The sequence below is a fragment of the Herpailurus yagouaroundi genome, unplaced genomic scaffold, assembly GCF_014898765.1.
Source record: "Herpailurus yagouaroundi ecotype Mexico unplaced genomic scaffold, PumYag 163, whole genome shotgun sequence".
In the NCBI taxonomy this organism is placed as follows: domain Eukaryota; kingdom Metazoa; phylum Chordata; class Mammalia; order Carnivora; family Felidae; genus Herpailurus; species Herpailurus yagouaroundi.
Window position 1 is genome coordinate 42,397,225 of NW_024412404.1, and position 16,571 is coordinate 42,413,795.

Below are 16,571 nucleotides of genomic sequence, written 5' to 3' on the forward strand. Positions count from 1 at the left end.
CCCCCCCCCCCCCCCCCCCCCCCCCCCCCCCGCCATTCTCAGAGTAAATTACAGCCTGTGAGATGGCTGGCTGCTTGGTGAACCCATGACATTCCTCTGCTGCCTGGCTCTGTGCTAATCAGGTTAGGAGGCCCCTCCTCTTGCAGACTCCACTTAAATGGCTCCCCCGGCCACCAACTGGGCACCACTGGGGCCCCAGAGCCCCCCTGAATCTCATCCTGATTCAGGAGTCCTGTTCAAAGCCTGATCCCAGGAGATAAGATGTTATCAGTTTCCTCCTCCGGATGGCCTAGGATACGGCATTTCCACTGCAGATGCCTCGGGCTCCACCAGCTCAGGAGGCTGAGGCTGATGTGAGCCATAAATCCCCAGCTGGGAGAGGCCTCCCCCCCTCTGCCCCCTCCTCCATTAGCTTTGCCCATTTATTTAACTTCTTGGGAGAGGAATAAAGAGAAATAAAAGCTCGGGCGGCAGCCATCAACTGAACTGGAAATGGCAAATGCTCTTTAAAGAGAAAAATGAATATTGATCCGAAGAAGAGGAGCTTCTCGTGTCAGACAATTCATCAGCGGGAATTCTCTTTAGGTTAAGGCAGACAGTGTGACCGAGTATAACTGGCACAGTCACAAAATGGAAACCTGGGTTGATGGAGACTATATGGGAGTGTTCGTCTTCCTACGGGCTTGGGGACACCAGTTAATACCTCTAGCAACTTGATTCTTATTTAAACATTTCTATTGCCAAACGTAGTGTTTCTGAATCGTAAAACACTAGTGCATCAAGGGACTGTGCAGCAGTGATTCCGTGCAGGGACAGAGCATTTCAGAAGTGACAAACACTATGATGCATATTCTCTTGTGCAGTGCCTCTCGTGAACTCTGCAAGAGTTGCCTTTACCCTGGTTTCCAGAGGAGGCAACCGGGACTCAGAGAAGTAAAGTAACTCGCCCAGAGTCACAGAGCTGGTGGGGGGTAGTGGTATTTGATCCCAGCTCTTCCCGTCCTAATGCCAGCATTGCAACTATCCCATACTTGCTTCTCCTCAAGGGTCTTGAGTCAGACTCCACAAGTTTCACTGAACTAAGAAGTCCCATTTCCATCAAAGCCAGTGGTAACAGTGTATTGTTTACGCCTTTTAATAATAATCATCAAAAGCCAGCGTCTCCTGAATGCCTCCTCTCTCCCGGACACTGTGCTGGTGCCTGGCCTGTGCCTGCTCCTTTCATCCCCACGACTACCGTCTGTGGAGCCACTGTCCTCCTCCCTATTACACAGGTGTGAAAATTGAGGCTCTGGAAAGTTAAGTGACTTGCCCAAGTTCATGCAGCTAGTGAGGGTTTTGAACCCAGGCAGCCTCGCTGTCCAGAGGTCTGGTGCCCAGGCCGTTTTCGCTGCCGAGATCCTGGGCTCTAATCAAAGTGGAAAGAGGAAGGGACTCTGTTTCATGACCCCGTGGTCACTCTCCCATCTGTTCTTTGGCATTGGCTGTTTTTTTTTTTTTTTAAGTTTATTTATTTATTTTGAGAGAGACAGAGACAGCAGGAGCAGAGTAGGGACAGAGAGAGAGAGAGAGAGAGAGAGAGAGAGAGAGAGAATCCCAAGGAGGCTCCACACTGCCAGCACAGAGCCCAATGCGGGGGCTTGAACTCACAAAACCGTGAGATCATGACCTGAGGTGAAACCAAGAGTCAGACGCTCAACCGAATGACACCCAGGCGCCCCTGGCAGTGGCTGTTTTGAGGCGCCTGCGCACACGCACCCGTGTGTCTGTGAGAGTGAGGGCTTGCATCGATAAAAACGTGTGCACAAACATCCGTGACCATCAACACTTCTGTGAATAAACAAATATGCATTTCCGATATTTCAGATACTATTGAACTCAGAATTGGTTCCAACAACGTCCTGAAAGGAATTCACAGAAACAGTTCTCCTGTTTCAAGCAAAAAGTCCCATACAGAATCCCTTCAGCAGGAGACCCCTTAACTGAGCTCCCGAGTGGGTGGAAGTGATTTAAAATAGTGTTTTGTAAACATGGACATGTCCCAAAAGAAGTCTCAGCTGTGATCCCAAGGCCCATGTGCTCCAGGGGGTGGCCCAGTCACGAGCGACCCCTCCCTAAGGGACAGTCATACCCACCTCTCTGGCCAAGAAATGCCAGGTGTCAGGATGCATCTGCTAAACCACAGCCAAGAGTTTTATACAGATGGCTCTCCTTCACAGATGGACAGACTCTCTGGCAGACGGACCGGCCCCTCCCCGCCTGCAGACGCACCCTTACCCGGCAGTACTCGTCGATGGGCTTCAGCCTCTTCACAGCTACGTCCCGGATGTGGCTTCTCCGGAAGAGGATTTTGCCTGGAAGAGACACACGCTCGTGAGCCGGTTGATTCTGGGGAAGGCTGCCATGGGACCTGGGCCACCTACACTCATTCCCCTCTCCCTCAGCTTCTCAGCATTTTAGCTGGCTACCAAGTGCCACCACCTCTGCCCATTGTCAAGAAAACAAGAGAGGAGCAATCACCTCTCCCAGGGGGTAGGAGGCGCCCAAGGCTGAGGGCCCAGGACCTCTGGGGCCCAGGAGCCCCAGAGGCTGCCATCTTGGCCAAATCACCTTGTCTGGGTCTAATGGCAGAATCGATGCCCTGACATGGGTGTGGCTCCCAAGTGACCTCACAAATAAATACAAAGGACGGCCCAACCCACACGCCATGTTTGGTTTTCAGGCCCATCCCTCCTTGAGAAATCAGCATTCCTTCCTGCCAGTCAGGCAGGAATTCCTATTCTTAGTTTAGGTGGGTGGCTATTTCCAGGGCGGGCACAGGCCAATGCCAAGGGAGCACGGCTGCCCCAGCCTGACTTTTCTCCAGCCTCTCTGTACACACAGCCTCCAACAGTGCAGGCCACTGTGCAGATGGGCTGGTACACCCCTCTGCAGGTATGGGCAAGGCTTACAGGAAAGGCCAGCCCCTCAGACTTTCCCAGCAGGCTCTTCTGAGCTTGCTGAATTCAATTTTAACAACCAGATCAATGTATAGTCCTTTTCAGCCAGTTCAATTCAGAGTTTGATCTCCTTGGTCTGACTTTCAAGTCCTGACATGGTTAACATTTCTATGCCCCATGGCCATCGATGTTGAGTCAATGCCCCTTTCATTGTTTTTAAAGTTTATTTATTTTGAGACACACACACACACACACACACACACACAGAGAGAGAGAGAGAGAGAGAGAGAGAGAGAGAAGACAGCATGAGCTGGGGAGGGACAGAGAGGGAGGGACAGAGAGAATCCCAAGCAGGCTACACTGTCAGCGCGAAGCCCGATGTGGGGCTTGAACTCACGAACCATGAGATCATGACCTGAGCTGAAACCAAGAGTCTGACGCTTAACTGACTGGGCCACCCAGGCACCACCAATGTCCCCTTTTTAGAAGGCCTTCCTTGATTAGCTGAGCTAGGAGCAACTTCCTCTTTCCAGAACATCCACATACTTTGTCCATTCCTAAGTTACTCACCTCATTCTGCTGCGTGTTACAGATATGTGTGAGCCCCCTTCCATCAGGGGCCTGACACATCCTAGGACACACACAACCCAGCCCATAGCTGTAACAAACATCTGTTGTTCAAGTCTGCCCAGTTTCCCTCTGGAGAGCCTCCCTCCTCCATTCCTGGTCCCTGGGGTTTTCTAACCACACCCCCTGGCAACAAGAGTAGGCCCAGCCTACTGGGCTGTGACCCAGCCCAGCCAACCAGAATCACAGTGATTGGCTCAGAGATGGGCAGGGGACGCCATCTGGGCCAATGAGGGTCAGCCCTGAGACTTCTGCTGGAGGGTTTTTTCTCCCACAGTTGCTAAGCTGGCAGGATGAAAGCCTGAAGCTTCTAGTGGCCATATTTATTACTGTAGGAATTACTCAGTAGGAAACCTACTGAGAGAAAGGATCTGTGCCTGGAACGAAATAGGGGCTCAGTAAATGCTTCCCGAATGGTTCAAAAGCAGAGCAAAGAGAAGAACAGCAGATTCCTTTGACATCATTTGAAAGCTGGATACAGCTGTTTGGAACCCAAGGTCTACCTGGTACTTTTCACATGTATGAAGCAATAAAATCATTTTTTAAACTAATTGGAGATGGAGTTTTACACTTGCATTAAAGGAGTTCTAATTAAGATAATTGCCATTTCATGTGAACAGATACACAGACTGCATGTCAATCCACTTGAGTTTCTTCTATCTGGGCCCCAGGGAAGTACGAAGCATTGCCTTGGTTTAAGTTGTTTCCCCGGTGGCACCCAGAGATGAGGCATGTAAGTGGTTTATTTGGGAGCAGATCCCAGAAGATAGCAGGAGGGGAGTGGAAGGGAAGACAGGGAAGGGAAGGAAGAATTGCCCAGCCAGTTCACCCCTATGGGTAGCCACAGCTCAGGTCTGTTGGGGATAATATGGACTACACCTCAGAGGTATCCCAACTGAGGGTGAGGGGTATTTGTCACCAACTTCCTGCTTGTGAACATCTGAGAGTGCCAGGACATCTCTGGCACTTCCCGCCGAGTATGCTCCTGTGGCTACAGCAAAGCTCCCAGTCCTTCCCATGAGCAGCCTCCAGAGACAGAGGTCAAGGGCAGTGGACCTCGGAAGGCTAGAGCCTGAGTTCCTGGCCACCAGAAGAACTGGTCACCAGCCCTGCTCCAGTCGGACCGGGGAGCATCTAACTCATCTCATCATGTGTGACTTGCTTCCCATTGGGCCCCTCATCTCCCCACATCAGATGTGATCACCTCCTTCCTCCCCTTGGCACCCACACCCCACTCAGCACGAGGCTTTGCATACAGCAGGCGCCCCATAGGTACTTGCTGGCCCATTCACTTCCCTCTCCTGGACTGTCCCTCAAGCTCTCTTTCCTCCCTTCCTCTCCGAAGCCAGGCAGACAGGCCATCTCCCCGTCAGAGGGACGATGCTGTGCGGACTGGACAATGTCATCAAGATAAATCGGCTTTGCCACGTGTTCCTTTAGAAAGGAGATAAAACATGATTTATCAAGACACTGGAGATAGCTTCTTTTCCTTGGAGGAAGATGTCACAGATCTGGTATTCCTGGCCTCTGTGCCTCCTACCCTTTTTTGGTTGCCTGTCGCTTTATTGCCTGCGTGCTGCGGGAGCATATGCGCACAGCCATGGGGACAACATGTGCAAATAAACGCATAGCGTGAGGAGGCCTGCTCTCGGGACTGACAAAACGACAGAACTCCCTGGGTCAGGGTTTCTGAGCCTTCTACCTGAGCCTCATACATCAAGAGCTGGAGATCGCGCAGTCCCAGTGATGCCAGTGGTCACATGGTAGCTCGCAGGAACCTGGAGGACTCGTCTATGCAGCACAGGAAACCAAAGGAGAGACCACAGTAGGGACCCGGGCCCATGGACCTGGCTCTGCCATGCGATCCTTTGAAAGGAGATGAAACATGACTTATCCATCCTCCAAAAATAGCACTCCTGCCCTTTCTCATCCTGGCAAGGGACAAAAAGGAAAGGGAAAAGATGGTAGACAAAATCCCTCCATCTCCAAACAAGCCCCTCTCAAGGCTGGCCAAACCCCTGAGTCTGGTACCCCTGAGATACACAGATACAGAAGATACGCAGATCACATAAGATCACCTGCAGAGATCACCTGATCCAGCTGCAGACAGAACCACCATAAAGCAAATAGTTGAGGAAAAGTTAAGGCTTCCACACGGTGCAGAAGACTGGCAGAGGGGGGGATGGGGGTAGGTGAGGTGGGGAGATAGGTGGGTTCCCACTCACATGAGTACAGGACCCCCACCTTGCCCCTCACACCCACTCCCTGCAAATGAGGCCACCATGCCTCTGGGACCCTTCACAAAGATTGTGGGTCTGTTGCTCGGGTGCAGCGTCAGAGGAGAGTTTCTGTACAAGCCATTTCCCAGCTGATTTTTTGGAATCCCAACAGGGCTTCTCTCCTTCCCGCTGAAATCCTGACAGGAGCAACGTTTTCTTTTCTTGGGGCTTTGGCACAAGCGGCAGAGGGTAGGAGGGGGAAAGAGGGAGGGAAGATCTGGAAGGGATTCTATGGTCTTGACTTCTCTGTTAGGAATCCAAACCGCACTCGGAAAGCCAAACCGGTGACTGTATTAAAAGGGAGAGAGAAAAAAAGGAGCAGGAGGAAAATCCCCATTAAGGAAGCCGAGACCACAGGGCATTGAAGGCCTCTTGTAAATGTAATTCAGCCCATTTATAGCTCCTGCCAGAGTCTTCAAAGCCATGCAGATGCTGCCCCAGAAATATGATAAGCATCGTAAGGAAGATTACACACAGGGCATAAAATAGACCTCAGGACATAACTCACTCCTGAAAGTGGAGAAGGAAGTTGTCGAGCCTGACAGGGTCCAAGCACATAAGTGTAGGTCCCTGTTGCTGCTGCTGCTCTGGGCTGGGCTGAGGAGGTGCGACCAGCAGAAGGAGCAGGGGCCTTAGCAGGAGTCCTGGGTTCAAGTTCTGCCTGGGCCACAGGCTGGCTGCATGACCCTGAAGCAGGTTCCTCTGGATTCTCATCTGGAGACCAAAGGGCTGTGGCTCCATGGCTGCTCCCTCTAGAAGTCCTAAGATTTGCACAGCGGGCATGGTGGAATTGAGAGGGGCAGAGGAGGGGCGAGACAAGCGGTAATAGTAGCCAAGTGCTTACTACGTGCTGGGCACAGGCTAAGAGCTTTTCATTGGGTTCTCTCACTTCATCCCCACAATGACTTTGAAGCAAGTAATTTTATTATCCCTACCTTGCACAGGGGATGGTGGCTCAGAGAGGACTGTCCAAAGTCACACAGCCACTAAGTGGCTAAGTTGAGATTTCAACCTGGGATTTTACAGCTCATATAGTAAGAGGGAGACAGAAGGCAATGAATTCAGAGAGGTCTTTGGGGTCCAATCAAGTGAGGCCTTGAGAGCCATGGTGAGGACTTAGGATTTTACTCTGCGTGTGATGGAAGCATTACTAACATTTCCTCCATACTAGGTGCTCTGCTATGATGTAGGGATCAGCCGCCTTGGGGGATGACTGAGAACTACATAAGCCATAACCACGGACGGTGGGACACGCCATGGTACCCCACATACAAGCGGTCCTCCCAAGGTCTCTGCCTACCAGATACAAATGACCCAGTGAATGAACCAGCAAAGTGGGAAGGAGCGGGAACCAGTGTCTCATGGACTTTGGAAAGAAAGAGCTCCCTGAAACAGCAAACCTCCCTGTCCTTCCTATGCCCCCACCCCTGCTCTGTGGGCGGGTATCCGCCACAAGTCAGTGGGCATCACCCGAGGGAGATCAATCTTTGCCCCAATCCCCCATGTCGCCTGACCTTCTCATCAGCAGTGTCCACTCTGAGCCAGGACACACAGCTGGGGCCTTGACTCAGGAAGGTCCCCATGCTTGGGTGGCAGAGGGATTTCTTCCTCCCGCCCAGGACACTATGCATGTAATGAGGCATCTCAGTGGTACTTGATGGGTCTTAGTAATTGGCACTTGCTTCTGCAGAATGAACTGTTTCAAGAAGTTGAGAGAGGAGGACATGGCTCAGCCACGAAGAGTCTGGCAATTTCCATGAACCGGGTATGTGTTCCTACAGATGGGCAAGCACCCATTGTACGGGGGGCGATTTGAGAGCGTAGGCTCCAGAAGTAATAGGAAAGGACTAGTCTCAGGGCCTCTTTTGGTCTGTCCAAACTGATGTAATCTTGGCAGCCTCTCCTCATCAAGATTCACAGTGTGTATGTGAGCACCTATACTTCCTCAAAGGACCCCCTCTTCCTTGCTTTTTCTGCCACCTGGAATGCCACCCATCCCTCCATCACCATCTTGATGCTCCAGGTGCTAAGACCGCAGCGAACAAGACAGACAGGGCCCTACTCTCAAGGTTTTTACATTTAGATTGGGGACAGGATGTGCATGGACGGGACACAGTATGCAATTTTCATATCTAGTAAGTAGTTTGGTTACACATATGTGTCTCCTCCCATCTCTAAAAAAGAATAAAAAGGGGAATGGGAAGGGGCCTGCCTAGGGGGCAGGAGAATTCAGCTAGTGGTCAGGGAAGTTTGGTGGAGACTTTGAGGAGAGGGAGCCAGTCATGTAAGGTTCTGGAGCAAGAATGCTCAGCCAGAGGCAACTACAGAGCAAAGTTGAAAGACAGAAGAGAGGCCGTGTAGCTGTGTTGTAAGCCACAGAAAGGAGTCTGGTGTTCTTTGAAGTGCCTTGGGACTCCTTCTCCATCCCAAGGCCTCCTCTATGAAGCCTTCCTTGAATGTCTGTCTTGCCCTCCTTGGCCAGCCTCTAGGACCCTCTCGCAGTCACCCCACTCTTGCCCCTGATCTCTGCTGTCCTGGAGAATTTGTCAGGGAGTCACCATCCCAGGGCCCAGTCTCACCTTCCCTAGGGGTTCCCAGATACATAGGCCACCCTGGCCTCCCAGGGTGCAGATGCTCTCAACCCTCTCCCTTCACGGCTGTCCAGAGAACCTGGACCATCACAGGGGACTGGCCTTAGAAACAGGAGAGGCCACAGCAGGCCCAGAGGCCCCAGAGCACATGGTGCAGAGGCCTCATTCTCCATGAACAACGCTCCCACCAGTCTAATTGGATCTAAGGACAAAAAGGGAAGGGGTGCATTAGTCTCCCAGGGCGGCTGTAACAAATTACCATAAAGTTGGTGGCTTAAAACAACAGAATATATTCTCCCCCAGGTCTGAGGCCAGAGGTCTGAAAGTGCCAGCAAGGCTATGCTCCCCCTAAGGCTTTAGGGGACAATCCACGCTTGGCTCTTCCAGGTTTTGGGGGCTCCAGGCATTCTTTGGCTTGTGGCCACCTCACTCTGGTCTCTGCCTCTGTCTTCACACGGCCTCCCCTCGTCCATCTGTGTCTCAAACCTGCCTGTGCCTTTCTTCAATAAGGACACCTGCCTTTGGGTTCAGGCGCACCCTAAAGTCAGGATGATCTCATCTCCAGATCCTCAACTTGACATCTGCAAAGACCCTTTCTCCAAATGAAGTCATACTCACAAGTTGGGGGTTAGGATGTGGACATAGGGGCCGCTCTTCAACCCGCTACAGGTGGTTATGGCAACATCTACAGAGTTGTCCTGACTCATGACAGTCTTGTATCCCTAAACGGGCCACAGTCACCCTGAGGGCAGGGATAACTTTCTATACTCCCTCTGTCCCTGGCAATCCCTGGCACTGAGCGAGTGCCATGCATGTGGGTGTTGACTGATACCCTCAGGAAGGTCAGAGGATTGTCTGGAGAGAGTGGGTGGAGAGTCTCTGGAGCTGTCAGCGGGCAGGCAAGCTCTGTGGGTCAGAGAGCCTACTGAGTGGAAAGGGGGTCCTCTCTGGCTCTGCTGGCTGATGCGGCACCCAGGAGAGCCTCTTCTTTGCCAAACCAATTTGGGGAGAGAAGATGAAAAGGTTATTGGAGGAATCCCCACCCCTGCAAAAAGTGACATGTATGTACGCTCATGGGGTGTGCTATGGTCTGAATGTTTGAGCCCTTCAAAATTCATGTTGAAATCCTAATGCCCAATGTGATGATATTGGACATGGGGCCTTTGGGGAGTGAGATGGTATTGGAGGAAGAGCCCTCACAAATGGGATTAGTTCTTTCATAAAAGACACCTCCACAGACTCCCTGTGGTCTCCATCATGTGAGGACACAGTGAGAAATCTGCAACCAGACCCCCACCCGAACACCCTGGTCTCAGACTTCCAGCTTCCAGAAGTGTCGGAAATAAGTTTCTGTGGTTTATCAGCCACCCAGTCTGTGTGTTTTTTGTTACAGCAGCCCGACCAGACTAAGACAGAGTGATAAGACGCAGGCAATGCCTGTAGGGAAGAAAAGGAATAATTAGCTTCCACCCCACAGCTCTGGCTTAGAGTCTCGCATGGCAGGCATCTGTAGGTTTGCCTGCGAGCGTCTGTACTGCAGTGTCCTGAGCTTCTTCTGAGGAACAATCCCTCCTTCATTCTCAGGCTGTGTGAGTTCAGTGGGGCTCACTTCACCCCAAACACCTGGAGTTACCAATCTGTATAGTCCAGCCATGGGTGTGTGACCCAAACTGGTCCAAGGAGAATCGGCCTGGGACTTTTGCGGGAACTACCAGAAAGAGAAGTACTTTTTCCTCAGGAGCTGCTAACTCACACACTGTGAACCCCAAGTTGCTAGGATGTATCTTTGCAAATCGCCACCACCATTTGGGACAGCTTGTCTGGGAATGAAATTGCCAAAGAAAGCAAAGCTGAGAGCTAGAGAGATACACGATTTGGTCACCTACATCCAGCCATGCCTGAAACCACTACCCTTGAAGTTTTCAATTACATGAGCCAATAAATTTCCCCATTTTTCTTACACCAGATTGAGATGGATCTAGTCCTTGTCACCGAGAGGTTCCTGATTAGTACATCTGGCCCTGCCATTTACTGTTATGTGATATGGGACAAGTCCCAACCTATTTGAATCTCAGTTTCCTCAAAATGCAAAATGGGCACAGTAATACCTAACTCAGAGGATTATTGGGAGGAGTCTATGAACTGATGTACAAAATCATTTAACACGGAGCCCAGCCCATCACAAACGTTGAGCAAATGGAATCTCTTATGAGCTGACAATCCAAGGTCACATAGGTGGGGTAGCATGGGGGTGGGGGTACAGCCTGGTCCCGCCTACCTCCTCACTGGCTGCTTGGGATCTGAGCAGTATAGTGTTTCCCTGGCACCCTCTGTCACTTATCTTCCCACCCGAGGCCAGACACTAGCTCCCTTCAGCCTGTAGCAACCTTTCCTGATTCAAACCCTCGCCCCCTAAAAACACTGTGTCTCCCACGCAGCTCCCATTTCTCTCCTTTGGGACGCTCTTCCATTAGTCCAATGCAGAGAGCAGAGAACAGAACACACAACAGAGGCAGCGATTACTTACTTGACCCGGCCACCTGGGGGCGCTAGGATGACTCCCACAGGCGAGCCTCCCACACGGCACTCTCCGCCCCCTCTCCCACAGGCTCAGGGAAACACTCTTGAAAAAACCCAGGGGGCTTTCGCCACAGATGGAAACCTTAACTCCTCTTGCAGCCACAGCATGCTTACAGTAAGAACCATCACATCCAGGAGAGAAAAATGATTTTCCAAATTCTGATTTGGAGGTTCCCATTCCCCAGTGCAGAGCCAGTCTTAAAGGAACAAAATCTTTTATTCCCCCATCCTCAATGGGGCCCCATGGGATTTATGGGTGTCTGCTACAAAGAAAACACCTAGTCCTGGCACATCAGAGGTTTTAATACATCTTTACTGAATCAAACAGAATTGAAGTCTTTTCGAGCAGCCTTACAGAGCTGTGACCAGAACAATTTTTTCTTTCCTTAAAAAAATTTTTTTTAATTAATTAATTTTTTGAGAGAGAGAGAGAGAGAGAGAGAGAGAGAGAGAGAGAACAGGGGAGGGGCAGAGAGAGAGGAAAAGAGAGAATCCCAAGCAGGCTCCACACTGTCAGCGCAAAGCCTGGTATGGAGCTCGAATTCACAAACTGTGGGATCATGACCTGAGCCGAAATCAAGAGTCGGATGCTTAACCAACTGAGTCATCCAAGAGTGCCCCTACCCTTTTAAAAAATTTTTGTTTTAGCTTTCCTTCCTTTTTCAAAACTCCTTTCTTTTTGAAGTATAATACACACACAGAAAAGTACACATGCATGTGCATAGCTCAATGAATTTCACAAATGGAGCCCACGTAGGTAACCAGGGCCCAGGCCAAGAAACAGAATCACCTGCACCCCGGAAGACCTTCACTACACCAGAGCAGATTTTAGCTGGGGTTTGTTGGTACTTCTACACTAGTATGGATGTTGAAACTCTAGCCTGGGTGGTATGTGTCACAGAGAAGGGGGCACTGACACATTCATTGTTTCAGTGGCATTTACTTTTATTTTCTCCAGACTTACTTAAAAATATATGCTTTATGATTTGATTCAAGTTGCAGCAAATTGAAGGGCACAGTGAGTCTCGATCCCTGGAATGAAGTCCCTTTTCTGTGAAATGTGAACATACTTGTATTAATTGTTGTCAACAAGGGTAAATGCTTACCTACAGCATTAGCTTTGGGAAGAGCCGTGTTCACAGAAACAAACCCTCTGAATTTGTCAGCTTGTTGTCCCTTGTTTGGAGAATGCCCAGGGTTGGTCTTCGGCCCTGATATAGACTGGAGATACTTCATTAGCTATATGTTCTCACTTTGGAGAGAACGTATAGTGAGCTATATGTTCTCACTACACGCTGCCAGACAAGGGCAGCTCAGGTCTTATGAATCACCTAGAAGGAAGCTGGCATCTAGGGATTCCCAGTAGATATCAAATTAGGGAAGGATGTTGGCCACAAGAGCACCATGGGTTGGCAGGAAATATAGGCTGGCCTGGCCCAGCCCAACCCTGGGAGGTAGATAGAGCATTGTGGATGACCTCAGACGTGCCAGGGAGCTCCAGGGAAGGGAGAGGATTTGGGATTAACTATAACAGTGCTTAAAGTGGCCACACTTGAGGACAATTGCCACTTGGATGCCACTGGGGTTCCTTAAGGCAAAGACTGTGGTCTCATTCAGAGCTCAGCTTGGACACGGCTGAGCACAGCCTAGAAAGTGCTTGGTAAACCGGTGTAATATGTATACTAATGGTGGGCCAGGTGGCAAAGGCAAAAGGCACTGACCTTCTCAGCCACAGTCATACTGGTCTGATTTCACCTTCCAGCTGTGTTTTCCTATTCTTGGTCCAGTGAGAAGGTTAAAAAAAAAAATCAAAATCTAGGACCATTCATCTGCCAGCAGTAGGATCAGAGGGTGGGTCACAGAGCTGAGAGGCCCGGGCCTTTTGAACCCGTGTCCTGGGGACATTAACAGGCCCCAGCATCAGCCTTCTCATCTGCCATGTGGGATTACAGGGCTGAGACACCAAGTGGAAGCAGCACGCAGGACAAGCACAGCACACAGAGCGGGGCACACAGGAAGGGTCCGACACAAAGTGCCTGTTGTTACAGAGAAGGGAAAGGCCAGATCACTCCATGTCTGGCTAACAGCCCGTGAGTCGTACTGTGACCTTTCGTCTGTCTGACTCCCAGTCCATTTTCCACCCAGTAGCCCAAATAACATTCTTAAAATGAAACCTTGCTTAAACCTTTCAGTGACTTCCCAGTGCACGGAGAATAAAATCTAAACTCCTTTCCGTGCCTCCTTCTGCAATCAGGTCTCATCATGCCAGCCATGCTGGGCATCAGTTAATGCCACAGACACGCCCAGGTTTCTCCCATCACGGGGCCTGTGTGCATACGTCCCCTCTCCCAGGACACAGTCCCCATGGCCCTTTGCACAGATATCGCCTTCCATACTTCAGATGAACGCATGAGGAGGCCTCGGCAGTACTGGGTCTCTCTGCCTCTCTCCCAGTCCTCCACTGTCTCCTCCCCAGAATTCACTGCGAAGTGTAACGGTCTCACCTCTTTGTATGATGTCTCATTTACTATTGTATCCTCAGGGCCCAGCACAAGGACTGGCACACAGTGGCCCCCAGTTGACATTTGCTGAATGGATGTATGGATGTGTGTGTGTGTGTGTGTGTGTGTGTGTGTGTGTGTGTGTGTTGACGCCCTCTCGCTCTAGACTGTCTCTCTCATTTACACAGTCACATATACACAGACACACACCCCTGAGGGGACTAGCACGTGTAGCTCACCCTGCCCATGCTGGGGGCCACAGGCGGGATGGGCTCGCCCTCCAGGACCCAGACAGAGTGGGGCCAGAGAGTGTGGTTAACTCAGAGCCCAGCATCAGGGCCAAGCTGTCCCCACCGTGTGGATGTGGGTGTGGCGGGCGTGGTGGGCAGTGGCTCAGCACCCTCCCTGTGAGAACCAGAGAATAAAAGGCCCTATTCAGCCCCAGCAGCCCCAGCTCCTCCCTGCCAGGGGAGGCTGCCCTCAGGAAAGGGGACGGTGGGACGCTGGGCAGAGCTTTCCGGCAGCCTCTCCCTGTGGCCTGGCCCACAGCAGGGGCCAGTGGTGGGGGGCAGGCCAGGGGTACTGGGCCTCCAAGGCACAGTGACACAACAGAAAGGCCCAGCCAGCCCAGGAGGCTGTGGACAGGCAGGGGCAGCCCTGGTCCCAAGAGTGATGCTGAAAGACACAGTTTACTTCTGATGGTCTGTAGCAGAGGAAAATCCCCAGGATGTAGAGGCCCATTGGAAAACAGCCGCACAACCACAGGCCTGGCCGTGCCAGCCAGAGGGAAGTTTGCCTGGCTCCCTCTGGGTGGACACAGTCCCCCAAAGACTGCCTTTCTTGAGCTTTGGCTCTGTTGGCAGAACTGAGCCCAGTCAACTCTCTTCAGCACCCTCCCACCCACACAGTTGCTGTGGTTCCCCGCCCTCCGGCGAGGGTAGTGAGCGTCATAAAAGTAATAGGTAACATTCACCAAGTATTTGGTGTGAGATAAGCACTGTGCTATGTATTTTATATTTATTCTTTTATTTGATCTGATGACAATCTATGACCTAGGTACTGGGTACTGTTGCCATTCCCATTTTATGGATGGGTGAACTGATTTTTGGAAAAGTGACCTGAGTTACCTGCCCAAGGTCACAAAATGAGTAAGCGGCAGAGCTGAAATTTAATGTGCCATGGCCTCTTTCTTTAGGCCGTCTGGAAGCGCCTAGGATCTTAAATGAGTTTGCTCTATTCCTTCTTTTCTCTGTACCTTTTCTCTGTGTATCCTCTTGGTCTGCCTTCCCCAAGAGCTACGTCTTTTTTTATTTATTAAAAAAATTTTTTTAATGTTTATTTATTCTTGAGACAGAGACAGAGTGTGAACAGGGGAGGGGCAGAGAGAGAGGGAGACACAGAATCTGAAACAGGCTCCAGACTCTGAGCTGTCAGCACAGAGCCCCACGCGGGGCTCAAACCCACGAACTGTGAGATCATGACCTGAGCTAAGTCGGACGCTTAACTGACTGAGCCACCCAGGTGCTCCCCCAAGAGCTACGTCTTAACCCCAGCCCAACCCCATGAGCACGGTCACCCAGCACCACTTACACACTCACCGACAATCCAGCCTTCCTGAATGTAGGTGCTGTGCTGGGGGCCGGGGTGTGATGATGCACCACGCAGACACAGTCCCTGCTTCTCAGGGGATGCAGTCTGTGTGGGCATTGCGTTGCAGTGTTATCTGTTACAACGGGGATACACAGGAGGCAGGACAGGCCTGAAACGCGGTGGGAATGAGCCAGGGCAAGGGAAGGGGAAAGAATGTTCCAGAAGGAGGGAAGAGCCTGAGCAAAGGTCCAGAGATAACAGGATCCAGCTAAAGTAAAGTGAATGCGTTGGGAGGTTACAGGTGCAGGTTACGAGTGGCACTAGAAGAGACTGAATGGGTGACTGGAGTTTGATCACATGGACCACACAGAGAAAAGCAGAGCCATTCAAGTTGTACTGTTTGAGAAACACCGGAGCTCCTGCACCATCAAGGCCAAGGACCACAGTGTCTACCTGGGGGAGTGGGGGGAACACAGGCACCATCAGCCCATTCTAAAGCACTTCTCCCTCAAATCTTAACGCTGAGGGTCGGGGACGGCACGGCAGGGGGCGGGCGGCACACTTGGGCCTAGTCGCTGGTGGGACACTCATAGCACAAGCTCAAGCCCGTGTTCTCACCAGTGTCGACAGCCACCACAGTCCAAATGGATCCTGGGGTTAAAACCAGGAGATCAGGTCACCATGTCCAGACCCCTTACTCTCTGGGGTCAAGGCTGAGCTCAGGGAGGGCCATGGCTTGCCCAACTTCACACAGTGAGTTAGCAGCCAGGCTGGGACTCGGCAGGGCAGCTGGTCCAGCAGCCTGGTTCTGGGGTGGATTGTGTAGCTCTTGCATCGACAGGTTATATTCCCCTGGGCCCCGTACTCAGCTGTCTTTCCTACTTCTAATTTCTACCCCAATCCTAACCCCACAACAAGAGCTGCCACCATTGACACCATTTCAGAGGAGCCTGTGGTAGTCAGCCTCCAAGGTGGCCCCTGGTGACGCATACCTCAGGGTCACTTACTTCACACGGTCCCCTCTCACACTGTATAGGGCTGATCTGTGAAGCAGCAGGACCCTGGGTGTCCTCCCCGTGGACAGGGTGACTTCCATGGCTAGGTTGTAAAGGACATCGCAGCCCCCTTCTTGTCTTGCTCTGAGATCATTCATGTTGCAGGAAGCTGGCCACCATGTTGTAAGGACACTCAAGCATCTTATGGAGAGGTCCATATGGCAAGGACCCGAGGTCTCCTGCCGGCAGCCAGCACCAGTCTGCCGGTCACGTGAGTGAGCTGTCTTGCCCAGTGAGTCCCCAGTCACGCTTTGTGCTGACATCTGGACAGTCACTTCCCAAGAGATGTGGTATGAAAACTGTGCAGTTAAGCCATTCCTGAATTCCTGACCTACAGAAACTCTGAGATAAGAAATGTTGGCTATTGTTTTAAGCTGCTAAATTGGGGGCGGGAGGATGTAATTTGTTC

At 51.4% G+C, this 16,571-nt stretch overlaps 1 protein-coding gene across 9 annotated transcripts in view; it reads right to left on the bottom strand.

Annotated features, from left to right (window-relative positions):
• The window catches only part of SH3PXD2A (SH3 and PX domains 2A), a 243,574-nt gene that overhangs the window by 120,229 nt on the left and 106,774 nt on the right, over positions 1 to 16,571 (bottom strand). For 8 of the 9 annotated variants that reach the window (XR_005793634.1, XM_040486336.1, XM_040486337.1 and 5 more), the window contains one exon: positions 2,278 to 2,354. Coding sequence is in view for 8 of the 9 variants with exons in the window: in XM_040486336.1 (XP_040342270.1) it covers positions 2,278 to 2,354 (77 nt within the window). In the remaining variant the exon portion in view is untranslated. Of the gene's footprint in view, positions 1 to 2,277; positions 2,355 to 2,520; positions 2,625 to 16,571 lie in introns of those variants that run through there. The other variant, XM_040486339.1, reaches the window with a different exon arrangement.